At 28.8% G+C, this 15,205-nt stretch overlaps 1 protein-coding gene across 1 annotated transcript; it reads right to left on the reverse strand.

Annotated features, from left to right (window-relative positions):
- Positions 1-3,865: 3,865 nt before the first annotated feature.
- LOC127279798 (TBC1 domain family member 25) lies at positions 3,866-13,700 on the reverse strand. The gene is made up of 9 exons (XM_051302383.1): positions 13,353-13,700; positions 12,890-12,999; positions 12,719-12,814; positions 11,513-11,678; positions 10,605-11,307; positions 10,146-10,527; positions 6,415-6,859; positions 5,604-5,869; positions 3,866-5,074 (listed from the first exon to the last, which is right to left on the reverse strand). The coding sequence occupies exons 1-9, from the start codon at positions 13,392-13,394 to the stop codon at positions 4,690-4,692; spliced, it is 2,595 nt and encodes an 864-aa protein (XP_051158340.1). The 5' UTR covers positions 13,395-13,700; the 3' UTR covers positions 3,866-4,689.
- Between the last annotated feature and the right edge of the window lie 1,505 nt (positions 13,701-15,205).

Genomic DNA, 15,205 nt, shown 5'->3' on the forward strand with positions numbered 1-15,205 from the left:
TTTATTGGTGACAATTATTTATTAATATAAAAACTGGATGTTCGTTCGAAACCCAAAAGTACCTATATGGACTATGAATAGATAAATATTAGATGTACTTTATTGACAGTTTCAAAGTGAATTTGTTTTTACATTTATAATACTTTTGGAAATGGATATTTTAATCGTTTCTAATAACTCATGTAAGTTAAGAAATTTTTTGAAATAAGTATTATTAATATTTGATGATAAATGAAATATTTTTAAGGCCTATTACCGATATTTTGATATTAAGTATTTAAATTAAGATAAGTTTAAATTTCTTTTCCTTATTTTCAAATTTTTATGAATAAAAAAAATTAAAAAATAAGCAAAAATGTTAAAGTTTTTAGTATATTTTTCAGTACTTCAGTATATGCACAATCTTCTGTAAGGTGCATTTTTCTATAAAAAACAATTTCCTATAAAGAGCCTCGGCAAGCCCCATGCAAAAAATGCCCCTTTTTCGTACCTCGAATTTTGAAACTTTTTTTATGCCAAATAGTTACATATGATGACCCAATAATCCCTGCAAAATTTCAAGATGAGCATGTGCCCCCTTTCCGAAATACAGGGGGTTAAAGGGGGCCATGTCCAAAATTAGAATATGCAATATAATCGAATAATAATGTTAAAAAAAAATCAGACCAAATGGTTCCCTTAAGATTTTCGTCTGCTGATTACGAATCTAAAGTCCGTTTTTAAAAATTCAAAATGGCGGATCCAATATGGCGGACGACATTTTTAAAAATCGATCTAATTGACGTGAAAATCGTTACTCGGGGGTTTTTGGGTTTCTGATTACGAATATGATGTCCGTTTTTAAAAATTCAAAATGGCGGATCCAATATGGCGGACGACATTTTTGAAAATCGATCTAATTGACTTAAAACTTGTTACTCGGGGGTTTTTGGGGTCGCTGATTACGAATATGATGTCCGTTTTTAAAAATTCAAAATGTCGGATCTAATATAACGAATAAAGGCAAGATTTAAGGCTAAATTCAGCTTGCAAAGGCCAGATGTAATAATTACAAAACCATCTAAAGTAAGATGTAATATTCCAATCAACAAAGATAAGAAGTAGTATCCCAACCAATGAAGGCAAGATGTAATCGACAACCCGATCAGCAAAGATAAGAGATAATAATCCAACCAACAAAGGTAAGATGAATGTCGTCCGCCATATTAGATCCGACATTTTGAATTTGTAAAAACGGACATCATATTCGTAATCAGCGACCCCAAAAACCCCCGAGTAACAAGTTTTAAGTCAATTGGATCGATTTTGAAAAATGTCGTCCGCCATATTGGATCCGCCATTTTGAATTTTTAAAAACGAACTTTAGATTCGTAATCAGCAGACGAAAATCTTAAGGGAACCATTTGGTCAGATTTTTTTAAACATTATTATTCGATTATATTGCATATTCTAATTTTGGACATGGCCCCCTTTGACCCCCTGTATTTCGGAAAGGGGGCACATGCTCATCTTGAAATTTTGCAGGGATTATTGGGTCATCATATGTAACCATTTGTCATAAAAAAAGTTTCAAAATTCGAGATACGAAAAAGGGGCACTTTTTGCCGAGGCTCTTTTCTTCTTTCTTTCAAAATGAGTTGAAAAATATACCTACAAGATGATCAAAATGTATCGGACCCCTCAAAAAAAATTTTTTCTAACTTGACTTTTTTTATACCTATTTAAAAACCAAAAAAAGTCAATTTGGAAAAATAAATTTTTTTTAGGGGTCTGGTATATTTTGATCATCTCCCAGCACATCCATAAAGATGTTTGCGCATCTAGGTATAGGGGGAAGCTATTTGTAAAAAAAATTGCTCTAAAGTAGACGTAATAGGGTTGCTACAGGACCTGGAAAACCTGGAAAAGTCATGGAAATTTGAAAAAAAAATCCCTGAAATTTTATTCCACTTCATATTAAAAAAAAAAATTTTGTCTTTGAAAAATGGCTTGATACTTTGGTAAATTATTGGACATCCTATATGAAAGTAACAAAATCTTAAAATATAAACTTATTTTTTAAAAAATTATGAAAAGTAGAGGAGAATGAAGTTCTAATCCGTTTATTCTACAAAACTTTATGGATTTTAATTTATCATGAGGATTTTTTGTTCAGTTTTTCATAAACTTTTCAATGCCTAAAATGTTTTTTTCAAAAAGAAATTTTTAACCCTATTTTTTCAAAATTAACCCTTATTTTTCATTTTTAACCCCTTTTCTCCCTTCGAAAATTTTTTGTTATTTTCATTTGAAAGCTGAAATTTTTTCCAACGAAAGAGTATAAATATAAAAACAGGACAACATTGTGTCGGCGAGAAAATATAAAAAACAGGGCAAAAAATAGGTTTTTTTTACATTTTCTCTTAAACCTAATGTTGTCCCTTTTTTATATTTATACAGTTTTGTTGGAAAAAATCTCATCTTTCAAATAAAAATAACAAAAAAATTTTTTAAGAGGGGAAAAGGGGTTAAAAATGAAAAATGCTTAAATTCTGTGAGCCGTACTAAAAAAATTATAAATAGTAATTTAAAAACTAAAAGTACCACTTTCGCAGATAGGGGAAAAAATTCTTCAATCATCAGAGATTGTAATGCAAAAAAAAAATTAAAAATCGAAAGTGTCTCTTTTGAGAAAACTCACTTTATAAGTTTAATTTCAACTTTTTTGTTGCTTCTGTTATAGGTACGTTATTTTTGAGCACATATTTGAAAAATTTGAGAAAAAATTAACAAATTTCATATATAGCATAATTTTTAATTTCTTAGTACAGTAGATTAAAAAATGTGCCAAAAACTTCGTTGACGTTAAATTTCAAAAAATCATAACTTCCTTCATTTTCATCAAATAAAAAAATAAAAAAATACGTATTTCCTTATTTTTCATATAGATTTCGAAAAAAAATGTTTCGGACAAAAAAAATTTTCAATGAAAATTTCCCATAGAATGCCCCATTTTTTGTATAAAAATTGTCAAAATTCTATTTAATAATGTTAAAAAGTGGACCTGGAAATTTCTCAAAACTGGTCCTGGTAAACCTGAAAAAGTCATGGAAATTTAAAAACAGAATTCTGTAGAAACCCTGCGTTAGCATGTAACAGAGGGGGGGGGGGGGAATTAATTAAAAAGTATAAAATTCTTTATGAATGTTCCTAAAATATTTTTATTGTTAAAAAATGTTGTTGGGTGATTCTTCGAAAACTATAACCATTTCAAATTTTCATTAAAGAAACTTTTAAATTTACAATTCTTTTTTGTAACCACTTCAAATTTAATGATAGTCAACTTTGAGAAAACAAGTGGCGTAAATTTAATTTTTAAAAATATGGGTTCTACAGTAAATTATTTTTATGCATCCTAGTCTCAGAAAAAATGAAATAATAAATTACATTTTTATACATATATGGAATGAATTTCAGTGAACATTAAATGCGAAAAATTATTAAAAGAATAAAAATTTATATTAAACCATACTGAAAGCCTCTAATTTATTTCGTTTATTTGTAATTACAAAAATATTAAATTAGGTTGGACATGTCAAAACGAAAAAATTATTAACTGTTTATATCTAACAAAATGAAATCTTACAGTGTACTTCGCAAAAAGACTTCAGAGATGAAAAATATTTATTTTCAACTTTTTATAAATATTCAAATGTAATTAAACAAACATGTTTTAAGAAATCTTAGAAAATAATGTGACTTAGAAGATGAATAGAATTTTTTCTCTCAACAATATTTGACTTTAATATAATATAAATACATTATAAATATTGTTATTGTATATAAACAATATTTAGGAAAATAAACATTAAGTTACAAACTTCCATTTAATACATATTAAAACTTTATTTGAAGTTTTTTTTACATAAATTTAAAGATTTAAAAGTTTCTCTAAAAATGTAATCAACTGATAGAAGTCGCGCTAGAGACATGGCAATGCATGGCAAGGAGATGAAAAAAAATTTTGTTCCTACGCACATTTGGCTTATAAAAATTAATTAACATTTCTTTCAGAATATTCTGTGCATGCTAAATATTAATATTACAGAATAAAATTGAATAAATTTTATAAGATTAACAGTATGATGAACCACCCTGCTACTTTAGAATAGAAAACTTGCACTAACCTTTTGTGCTTTTGAACTTGTATTAAACATATTGGAAATATTTCTATACGCATTTACTTAAAAAATTGCATTGATCCATGAAAAATAACAATACATAAAACAGACAAAGTCTAGAGGTACAGTTTCAAAGTATGGAAGATTGTAAATACGTCAATGAAAATACACAAAACTTTGAAGGGTGACTGTACTTAGAAGAAATATCTTAAGTGCTTATAATTTCCGCCGTCGAAAACATCATAAGTGCAGTCTAAACTCGACAAATTTCAGTGCAATCTCTTATAACTAAAATTAGAAAGTAGTTTAATGATATTTAAATAATAATGTTTTTATTTATAGTGTTTACATCCATTTTTCATTTTCAACAAAATATGATTTTGTTATAGTATTTCCATTTTGACTATTTTGAGAAATACTTTTGAATTAAAAAATAAATTAGGATTTCAATTTCTATACAATAGAAAAAAATTGTCATTCTTGCATTGTAAGCGCGTAATAATGTTTAATAAACACTTTTTAAATACTATTATACATTAATATAATCGGATTTAGAATGCGTCCTCATATATCCAGCAAATAATTGTCTTGCCTGATTTAAGACTTTTGTAACATTATGTCGACGAACCATTTTATCAAAGTGCATGGCCATTTCGTTATAATCCATTTGATTACGCATTACATAATCTCTATGTTGCAAAAGCAATGTAATGCATAAAAACATTAAAAATGGATTACCACGTCCAAATTCATTTGGAGGAGGAAGTGAATATCCAGTCAATGCATCTTCACTTGCACCAGATGGTATAAGATTCATAATTTCTGTTGCTTCTTGACACTGTTCTTGAATTGATATTTGAGTACTCTCAATTTTGACATTGTCAGTTCCCACTCCTTCTGAGCAGTTCTCAGGCCTGTAAAAAAATTAATATCAATACATATTCTACAAGCAGAAGGGTCTAAAATGAAATATTTGTAATTTTTCTAATAATTTTATGATACATGCAAATAAATAGAAAAGAGCCAGATCATGACGCTTAACAATTACTGATTTTTTAAACAATTTATCAGCGATTGCTATTCTGTTTCATAATCACAGCAAAAAAATAAAAAATAATTTTGACAAGTACTTTGTTTTCCTTAATTCTAGTAACTTGTACAATAATAATTATATTATTTATTACTATATTTTACTAAAAATATTAATTTAGGGACAGGCCAGACCATGAGGTTTTGGCACCTTTTTACTGTTTTTATAAAAAGTTATAAATAGAAACGATTATTGACTTTTGTTTTTGAACATAGAATTAATATTTTCACGTTGAATTTATTACTAGAATGTTGATTGCAAAACATGAGGAGCATGAAATTTTGCGCTACGCCGAGAATCACCCATGTATATTTTGTATTATACTCATGTTAAATAAATATATAGGTACTTACCTCAAAGAGTATTTAAATAACCTAACTGGTGTAACAGATGTTATTCCGTTTTCATCTTGACCATCCTCACTATTTTCAAGATTTATATGCTCATTTGAAGTTAAAAGATTATTTTCTTTTTCCAATTTCCACATTGGATTCCTCCAACTAAATTCAGTATCTGCAGAACTGTAATTATCTTCACTTGTTTCTACTTGACACTCGTCAAACTCATTTGCCTTATTTTCCTCGTACGTGTGTATATTAGATGAAGATGGACCAAATACCTAAAAAATTTATATGTCAATTTTTCGAAATAAACTATTACTTAAATATTTTAAAAATTCCTTCTTTACAAAATTTTCATTTTCTTCGTTCAAATAAAAGATGTAAAAAAGTGGAAGTACAACGATATGTTATAATATAATTTGCAGTCTAATAGATGTTTGTCAAAATTTGCACATGTCTTAAACAATAAATGTCACTAAAAATTTTGTAACCATAAACTTTTTTAAATAAAAAAAATTAAAATTAAATATAGTCATATAGTATCAAGTAGCTATATAAACTCTAAATGTAGAAAAGCGATAATGGCCACTTTGAGTACGCAGAAGTTGAAATATATTTTGAGACAAATTATTATTTGAAACCTTGAAATTTTAGATTATAACTGAATCGAAACAAAGTTATGGTTTATCAAAATTCAAAGTCCTATTTCCCCATCATTTTTTAAAAAAGGCTTCCATCAGAAAAACCTTATTCTGAGTTGACAGAATTCATATAATACAACAATACATATATACGTTTTAATATTTCATAAAGATGAACGAACCTGACGATTTAAGGATTCAATTTCCAGCTTCAATTCTTTTGTCAGTGCAGTAGTCATAGGATAAAAATCAGTTAAATCATCTGGAGAAGAATCGTTAAGTGATTTAGCATCCGTCATTTCCATAGAAATTTCCTTTTGTTGATGATCATTATCTGCGCTCATAACTTTACTGCGATTGGAACTTGTGAAATTTAAAAATTCATTTAAATTTTTAACGACTCGCAAGGATTTTTTTTCAGATTCATTTAATTCTAAAACTTTCTGTCCTCCATCAACAAGACTTAATTCTTCTCTCAAGTTTACCTTTATAGTTGGACTTTTATTTGATAAATTTTCAGTGCTTAAAGACTCATCCTTTGAATAAATATTTTTATTTGTCATGAGCTTTGCATTTGTACTCATTTCTGAAGGCAATTCTTTTGATGATGTTGGCCCAGAAGATGATCTATACAGATTTATAATTTGCATAAATTTTAATGTATTCTTTTTATATATAACAAGCAAACTTGATACATACATATTCATACATGCGATTAGCAAGCTTGACAGATGCAGTTAGCAACCTTCTCTAAATGTGAATTAACAAACATTTATTTAATTTAATAAGAAATATTTTGATATTGAATTAGTTATTTATAGTGATTCGTAATAAGCGACCCCAAAAACCCCCGAATGACGAGTTTCAAGCGAATCCGACCAACTTTTTAAATCTGATTTAGATTCGTATTCAGCAGACAAAACTCTTAATTTTTCGAACATTATTATTCGAGTATGAATGTGAAATTTTTATTTTTTTAGGGAAACCCTATTATGGTATCCTAGTACGGAACCCTATTGTTTTTGCTACGTTGTCCATCCGTCCAATTTTATCCTGCTCTAGAAAATAAACTATCCGTCTGATTGATTCCCCCCTCCAAAAACAAAAGTTTTGATGAATTTTTTTTAAATTTGTTTCTGGTAGTGTATCTCAACTAAAGATTACAGAAAAATTACAGAGAATCCAATTGAAATTGATTTAAATAATTTTTTTCCCCTATTAATTTTACAATTTTTAACCAAAAGGGCTACCATTTGGTATTCTGGTGTATTTTTACGAGTTATTTTTGCTAAAATGATAGCGAATTTGCTAGAAGTTGATTAAAATAATCTTTTTCGAAATATTGAAATTATATATTGAAAAAATGGCACATAAATGGGGGAGAAGGTTAAAATTTCAAAAAAAAAAATGGGTCACATAGTTTATAAATGGCCTCATATTTTTTGTTGAAATGAAAAAATATATTCTCTTGCATCATTTTTCTTTTTAATGAGTGTATCTGACTAAAAGTTAGTAAAATTGTAATAATTCAGATTTAGAAAGAAAGGATGCTGTCTGCGAGTATATGAAAATTATTCAGAAAGGTTTAATAATTGTTTTTATAATGCATTAGAAGAATTACTGATCCATTGAGCATCAGTGGTTACTAAAATCTATTGCGCAACTATATAATTTTCATTAAAAATATTGAGTTAGTTATCAAATGCGTTCTATGCAAGCTTGCAGGAAGATTTCGCAAAAATCTGAGTTTGCCAAGTTGCGTACTTTCTGGGTCTAGAACTCAGTATACATACAGGTGAGACCATAAAAAAGGCATGTAAATGTTCGAGTAGCGTATTGATCTTGAATAGACTTTGATTCAGACTAGAGTGCTACTTGAACGTTTACATGTCTCCTCTAGTACCAGAAAAATTGTGAAAAATTTTCAAGTACAACTTTAAATTATGATGAGAATAGATGCAAATAGTTGACGGAAAAAAATAATTAGTTAAAGTTTCTTATAAATATGTTTAGCATGTATTATAGCAAATTTTGGCAGAATCTGTAGATCTGTTTAAAGTTTAATTTAAATAACACTGTGCTCGAAAGAAGTACTTTTTTTTGGAAAAAACTGGGCATTTAGTGTATTAACAGAATTTGGGTATGCTGAATTCAATGGCGTTAGCCGTTTTTCAAGATCTGGTCAAATTTTTAAAATAATCGACATTTTTTTGGTTCATTATCAAAATACAAATGATTTTAAATCTAGAGTCAGTTTTTCAAAATTCAAAATGTCGGATGAATTTATTAAAAATTCAAGTATTTAATTTGAAATTTATTACTCAAAGGTCTTTGGGTCGCCAATTACAAATCTGGTATGAACGACCCCAAAACACCAACAAGTAACGAGTTTTAAGTGAATTCGATGTATTGTAAGAAATTCATTTACCATATTAAATTTGAAATTCTTGAAACTGACTGAAGGATTCCTAAACAGCGTGTTTTTCCTATCAAAATCGCCAAAAAGAGAACATTGTTTTTTTGAATCTTGTGTTCCTTTTAGTAGACTAGTCACATATGTATTTCGAAATGTTTACAAGAGCTTCTAAGCAATGGAATCCAAACGATTTAAAAAAAAGTCCGCCATATTAGAGCTGCCATTTTGAATTTTGAAAAACTGATACTGGATTCGAAATCAGCGATCCCGAAAACCCCCCGAGTAACGTGTTTCAAGTCAATTTTATACTTTTTGATTAGGAAATAATTTGATATATTGTATTTTGATAATGAACCAAAAAAAATGTCAATTATTTTAAAAATTTGATTCGATTTTGAAAAACGGCTAACGCCATTGAATTCAACGTACCCAAAGTAGGTTAATACACTATTGTTCATTTTTAGAACTAGCACAGTGTAATTTTCTTTTTTTTACTGAAATTATAGAATATTTTATAAAACTCCTCTACAAATATAGGTAACAAACTTTTGTAATTAAAATTGATTAATATATCTAAAAATACAAACAATCTTATAAAATTTAATAAATTATTTTTTTCCTTATATAGTATTCCAGTAACAAAACTTAGATTAAAAAGTATAAAAAATCAATTCAATCTATTTTTTGTTTATTTAGGGTTTCCTTTAGGCTGCGTCTACAATAGATTAAAAAATTTGTAACGATCGTGTAGTGTAGTGTAAAGTCGTGTATCTTGTATGACTTAGATATTGCAAATTAACTGCTGTTAATAAACAAAAACATAACCTCAAATTCAGATTTTTAATATATTAAATTTTAATATATTAAAAATCTGAATTTGAGGTTATGTTTTTGTTTATTAACAAAAACAAAAAAAAATGTTAATTTGCAATATCTAAGTCATACAAGATACACGACTTTACACTACACTACACGATCGTTACAAATTTTTTAATCTATTGTAGACGCAGCCTTACGAAGTGACCAAAACATAACTCTAAAGGTCCAACTTGTTCTGTGTACACACACACACCAATCCATATAAATTCCCATGCATCACCAAATTGTTAGAAATGATTGTAAATTAATAAAGTAATATAATTTCTTTCATTTAAATATATAAAAGTTTAATTTAGTTTACATTGTAGAAATGTACGTAACGAGACATTTAAAGCACCTAATGTAAAAGGTCGCGTATAAGACTTAAAATTTTCTCTATTTTAGTTAGTGTGCGTGTGTTACTACGGACTGAATTCAAAATAGCCAACATTCATTTGACTGAATTTTCCAGAACTATTAAATGAAACCCTTCTTACTGGAATATTTGACTTAATAATTGGGCCATAAAGATTACATTTTACAAAGACATCAGAGAGTTCGTACTTAGCAAAAGATTCTCACGAAATCTGTAGTCTAATATTTTCTTTCTATATTAAATATTATATAATAATATATTACTTTTCTAAACTACTATCCACATAATCACTTTCCAAAACAGATTCTTCTGCGACTGCTTGTCCTCTTTTACTAGTCGCGATATTTGCCAGAGAACTTTGTCGACGAATGGCGCAAACTTTAGTATAGGCATTTCCTCGAATTTGTTTTAAACCAGAACTTGGCTGTGGTGAAGATGGAGGAAACGGTGCTTCCGTCAAACTTAATTCTCCAATAGGAGGTAAAGCAGGTAAAGCTGCCCAACTTACTTCAAGCATTCTTAAAGCATCATCCAATGCAAATTCCCGCTTCATTTCCAGTAATAACCATCGATAAGTGAAGAGAAGGTCATCGGCTTGATGAGACTTAAGATAGGCATAAAATTGCGGGTCATAATACTGTATACCTGTGACATAAAAAATGCGGTACAAGCACTCGACAAATATCGGTTTCAATGATTACTTCATTTCATTATCACTATACCTTCGGACAAATGAGCAAACTTAGTAGTCATGGTAATTCCATCTAACATAAAGTTATCCTTAAGTCTTCTCATCAAGGCACATAAACAAATATAGGCTTGAGCTTCGTCACGCATCATAACCAAGAGAGGAGAAGCAAGGTCGCTCATACCCTGACAATAGCTGATACTTGGATGATTAAGGGCATAAGTTGTCAGAATATTAAAAAGACTAGCAATGTTCTGATTGTCATCAGATCCTGCATAAAATTTGTGATGCCTATCTGTTCGAAGAACATCTTTTCTAACCATATTTGTAACATATTCAATGTCGCCTACATTTTGACCCTGGTGAATCAACGACTTCCATTTCTCTTTCAAATTTTCATATTCTTGAGCTTTCCTTTTCATATAATCAATTCTTTCGCGTCCTGACATTCCGTTAGGATAGACATTCAAAAGATGTTTCCATACAACTTTTCGCAAACTAGGTTCAACACCACCAAAGTAAATTACAGCTCTTAATTCCTTTGAATAAATTATTTGTCCTATTGGATCTAAAAATTTTCTAAATTCAGTATCTGTTAGTGGTGGACGAGGTGGTTCAACGTTATCATCAGCTAAATTTCCAAGAGCTCTTTGTACTAAATTAAATGTCCTTTCCATCTGTAAAGATGATGTTGCTGCATTGCTAGCCGTTTGTATCCTGGAGAGTTGGTTTAGCACCTAATATATTTCAAATGTGCACAACAATTAATTCAAATAAACAACTTTAAAATACAGTGTCTAAATCTATTTTAATAAGATAAGCAAATTGTGAATTTCAATAAATCTAAATGCAATGATCTAAAGTTACAGTTACATTACGATGTAAGCTTATGGTAAATGAATGACTATTAGAAATCTATTACTTTATAATAAAATAATTTACCTTGTTCAATATTAAACCCGGAAGTTTTTGAGTCTTACATGGAAACCCTGTGCTCGTTTGCCTAGTCGATACTTCTCTTAAACTTTCATCGTAGTCATATTTAAAGCTCTCTTTTTTACCTAATGGCTTTAAGTTTACTTGAAGATAAAGATAAGGTTCCGATGCACTGTAAAATTATACAACGAAATAAGGGCAAATTCACGGAACCATATTAAAATATTTAAATTACAATAAATAATAATATGTAATTGTTATATGTTAACCATTTTTCTTTAGTGCTTAAAGATTACATTGTTCAAAACAAATAAAGACTTCTGAACAGGGGACAGATGTTGAAATCTCAAAAATTATTTAAACTGACAATTTTTTTAGATTTAATTTAAATAATTTAAATTGATTTAAATATTCATTGAATGCAATATAAACATTATATTTTTTAAAATATTTTATTTTGAACAAACATATTGCTATATTATCTTCATTTTTAATTTTATTGAAAATAGGAGTTTTAATAGTTTCAATAGTTGTCATTTAGTTTTAATTAGGAAGCAAAAACTTTTTTCGTCATGTATAATTCATTTTTCAATGTTAGAAATATCAAGCGCCGTGAATTTCAAATGATTTTGTTTTCTGCTGAAAAATTATATTCGTACAAGTCGAAAAAATACCCAAAGTAGTAAGTCAAATAATTTCTAAAATCACACGATTCCGTAGATTTACCCAGAAACAAAAATTTAACGCAAATTATTAACTACTAAATTACTAATATTGATTATCAATAAAAAAATTGTTTTAAGGTCACGTTATTGTTTTAAATCCAGATGTAAATGTTCTCAGCAGGTTTTTACGCAAAATACTCTATAGATTGAGCTAAAATTGTATAAAGAACTCAAAAATAGTAAATGATTCGTTCATGAATATTTTGTCAAAAAAATTATTCTTAAAAAATTGCATGTTTCTGTAAAGTTTAATATGACGGCAGTACGATTTTAGTGATTTATCAAATTATGCAATTTTTAAGAAAATATTAATATACTCTGGCACATGACAACGAATTCTTATATACTATTTTTGATTTTTTTTTTTACAAAATTTTAGCTCAATCTGTCAAGTATTTTGCGAGAAAACTTTTGGAGAATATTTACATTTGAAATCACAACTATCATATGCCCTTAATTGTAAGTAAAATTTACTAATGGGTTTTACCTAATAAATGCTGCATCCAAATCCCAATCGGATAGAAGAAACAAATAAGTTTCAGAACCATAATCATCAATGGCGCGATAAGAAATAGAAAAGTCTCTGTAAAAATCGTTCACATTTACATGTGAGGCAGTTTAATTATATAAATTAAGTAAAATCAATTATATACTGTACCCTTTAATATCAAAGGCCTTAATTAATATACTTTGTAAAACTTCTATAGATGTAATTTGAGGATCAACAGAAAATTTTCGATATTCAGGTTGATGCAGTGTTTCACATTTCTAAAAATATGTATATAATATTTATTCAGTAAAATAGGATTCAATATTTATGTATATACACATATTCCATCCTTATGGAAAACTGATTAACCCCTTAAGTGTAATAAGGACGTGCGTAAACAAAATAAATGACGTCTACAGTATATATGCAAATAATTATATTCATATTTATACGTACAATAAGAAACTATCAATGCGTTACACCTAATAATATTTCAATTATATTTCTCAGTACTATATTCTTTTCCAAAGTATCAATATTAAAAAAATATTTAATTTATTTACATTTATATTATAAAACAATTATAAGTATAATAATTGATTAAAAAGGTAATAAGAGTATTCGATTATACCTTAACTTTAACTCTTACAGCTTCTCGAATACTTGAAAACATCACGTAAAATCGTTTTACCAAAAAATTACTATTTACATTGAATTAAAACATGAAGAATTTTTTTTTACTTATATTTCAAGATAATATTTAACTCTTGCTTTAATACTGATTTTAAATAATATATCTGAAGAAGTAAAATAAATTCTTCAGTCATTTTTACTCGTCACATAAGATACTTTAAATAAATGCATTAATCAGATTTTGAAAAGAAGTATTGATTCTAAAAAAACTTTTAGAATAAAACTGTTTTTATCATTTAATTTCTCTCTCATGGAGGATTGTGGAGGGGTATTTCACCATAATCGTCATTGTAAAGGTGCGGTCACAACTCGGCTGCCTCTGCCTGTCTGCCTGTGGTTGACGGGGCAAGGGGGCGGCATGAATGTGAGCAAGAAGAAGAAAAAGTTATGGAGCTTCTACAATAGCTCCGTTTGGCAACTCAAACTCCAAGTCCAAGTCGGTTGGAGTTGGTTGCGCGCGCATGGTGTTGCCAACTGTCGCCGAGTTGAAAATGAAAAAAAAAATTGTGCGTGATCTCGTGCTCACGAAATAGTTGAGGTTATGTACCTTTGAAGCTGTAAACACGTTGTAAAGTTTAATAAATTATTTGTTGTTGCTGTTGATGTTGCCGCCATCTCATCGTTTTTTAAAAGGTAAGAAAAATATAAATTATTAATCTTTTAATAAATTTTTCTTTTATAAACAATACCTTTTTAATATATTGTAAAATCAAAATGATGAAAGACTTTTATTATAATGTCAATAAAAAACATAAAAAAAATTTTGTAATGACAGTTCATCTTATTTATTGGATATTTCTTTATTACTATATTTATATATTACAAATATTAAATTCATTGCATGTGTGTGTATTATTCGGGGAAAAAAATTTTATTATTAATAAAAGAAAAATTTATTAAAAGATTAATAATTTATATTTTTCTTACCTTTTAAAAAACGATGAGACGGCTGCAACATCAACAGCAACAACAAATAATTTATTAAACTTTACAAAGTGTTTACAGCTTCAAAGGTACATAACCTCAACTATTTCGTGAGCACGAGATCACGCACAATTTTTTTTTCATTTTCAACTCGGCGACAGTTGGCAACACCATGCGCGCGCAACCAACTCCAACCGACTTGGACTTGCCAAACGGAGCTATTGTAGAAGCTCCATTAAACTTTCATTTTCGCTCACACTATAGGCTTAAGCAGAATAGATTCTTGAACGGGAACGCAATCGTAATCGAAAACGTAAGAATGTGTAAGAGAAAGATAGCAAATATCTTTATTCTTTTCTCACTCATTCTTACGTTTCCGTTCACAATTGCGTTCCCGTTTAAAAATGTATGCAAGTCCAAGCGCCAATCTCATGAGTACGGAAGCTTCTATGCGCCACCACTAAGCACTCACTCGCGTTACGAGACACATATCGAGGCACGATTGAATCGGAGGCCATTTATACAAAACAAACATACAAACAATTGAATCGACCCACTCGTGCGCGCCTCGTAAGGAGGTTCTACAATAGATGCAAGACCAAGTACAAGTACAAGTGCAAATTTATTGTACTTGGATGCGCGCGCAACGTATTGCCAACTGTCGCTGAGGCGCAGTTGAAAATACTGGATTCAATTTTTAATTATAAATTAAATATTTCGAGTTCAAGATATGACGTCAGAGGCCTGGAGGGACAACAAACAGACGACACAATGTTATTCTTATGGGGAAGAAAATTAGTTTCCACTTTCATCAATTTTATTCATATTTTAAACATAGAAAACGCTTGTTGACATATAATAAAATTA

Source organism: Leptopilina boulardi, unplaced genomic scaffold (genome assembly GCF_019393585.1).
Source record: "Leptopilina boulardi isolate dan_hultmark-lab unplaced genomic scaffold, ZJU_Lbou_2.1 LbouV2_223, whole genome shotgun sequence".
NCBI lineage: Eukaryota > Metazoa > Arthropoda > Insecta > Hymenoptera > Figitidae > Leptopilina > Leptopilina boulardi.

What these genes read in the sequence shown, in the direction of transcription:
- LOC127279798 (XM_051302383.1), bottom strand. Translation starts at nt 13,394, where the DNA reads ATGTTTTCAAGTATTCGAGAAGCTGTAAGAGTTAAAGTTAAG. An exon ending in TTGGATGCAGCATTTATTAG is followed by an intron (nt 11,679 to 12,718) that starts GTAAAACCCATT and finishes ATAATTTTACAG; the next exon opens with TGCATCGGAACCTTATCTTT. An exon ending in TTATTTAAATACTCTTTGAG is followed by an intron (nt 5,075 to 5,603) that starts GTAAGTACCTAT and finishes ATTTTTTTACAG; the next exon opens with GCCTGAGAACTGCTCAGAAG.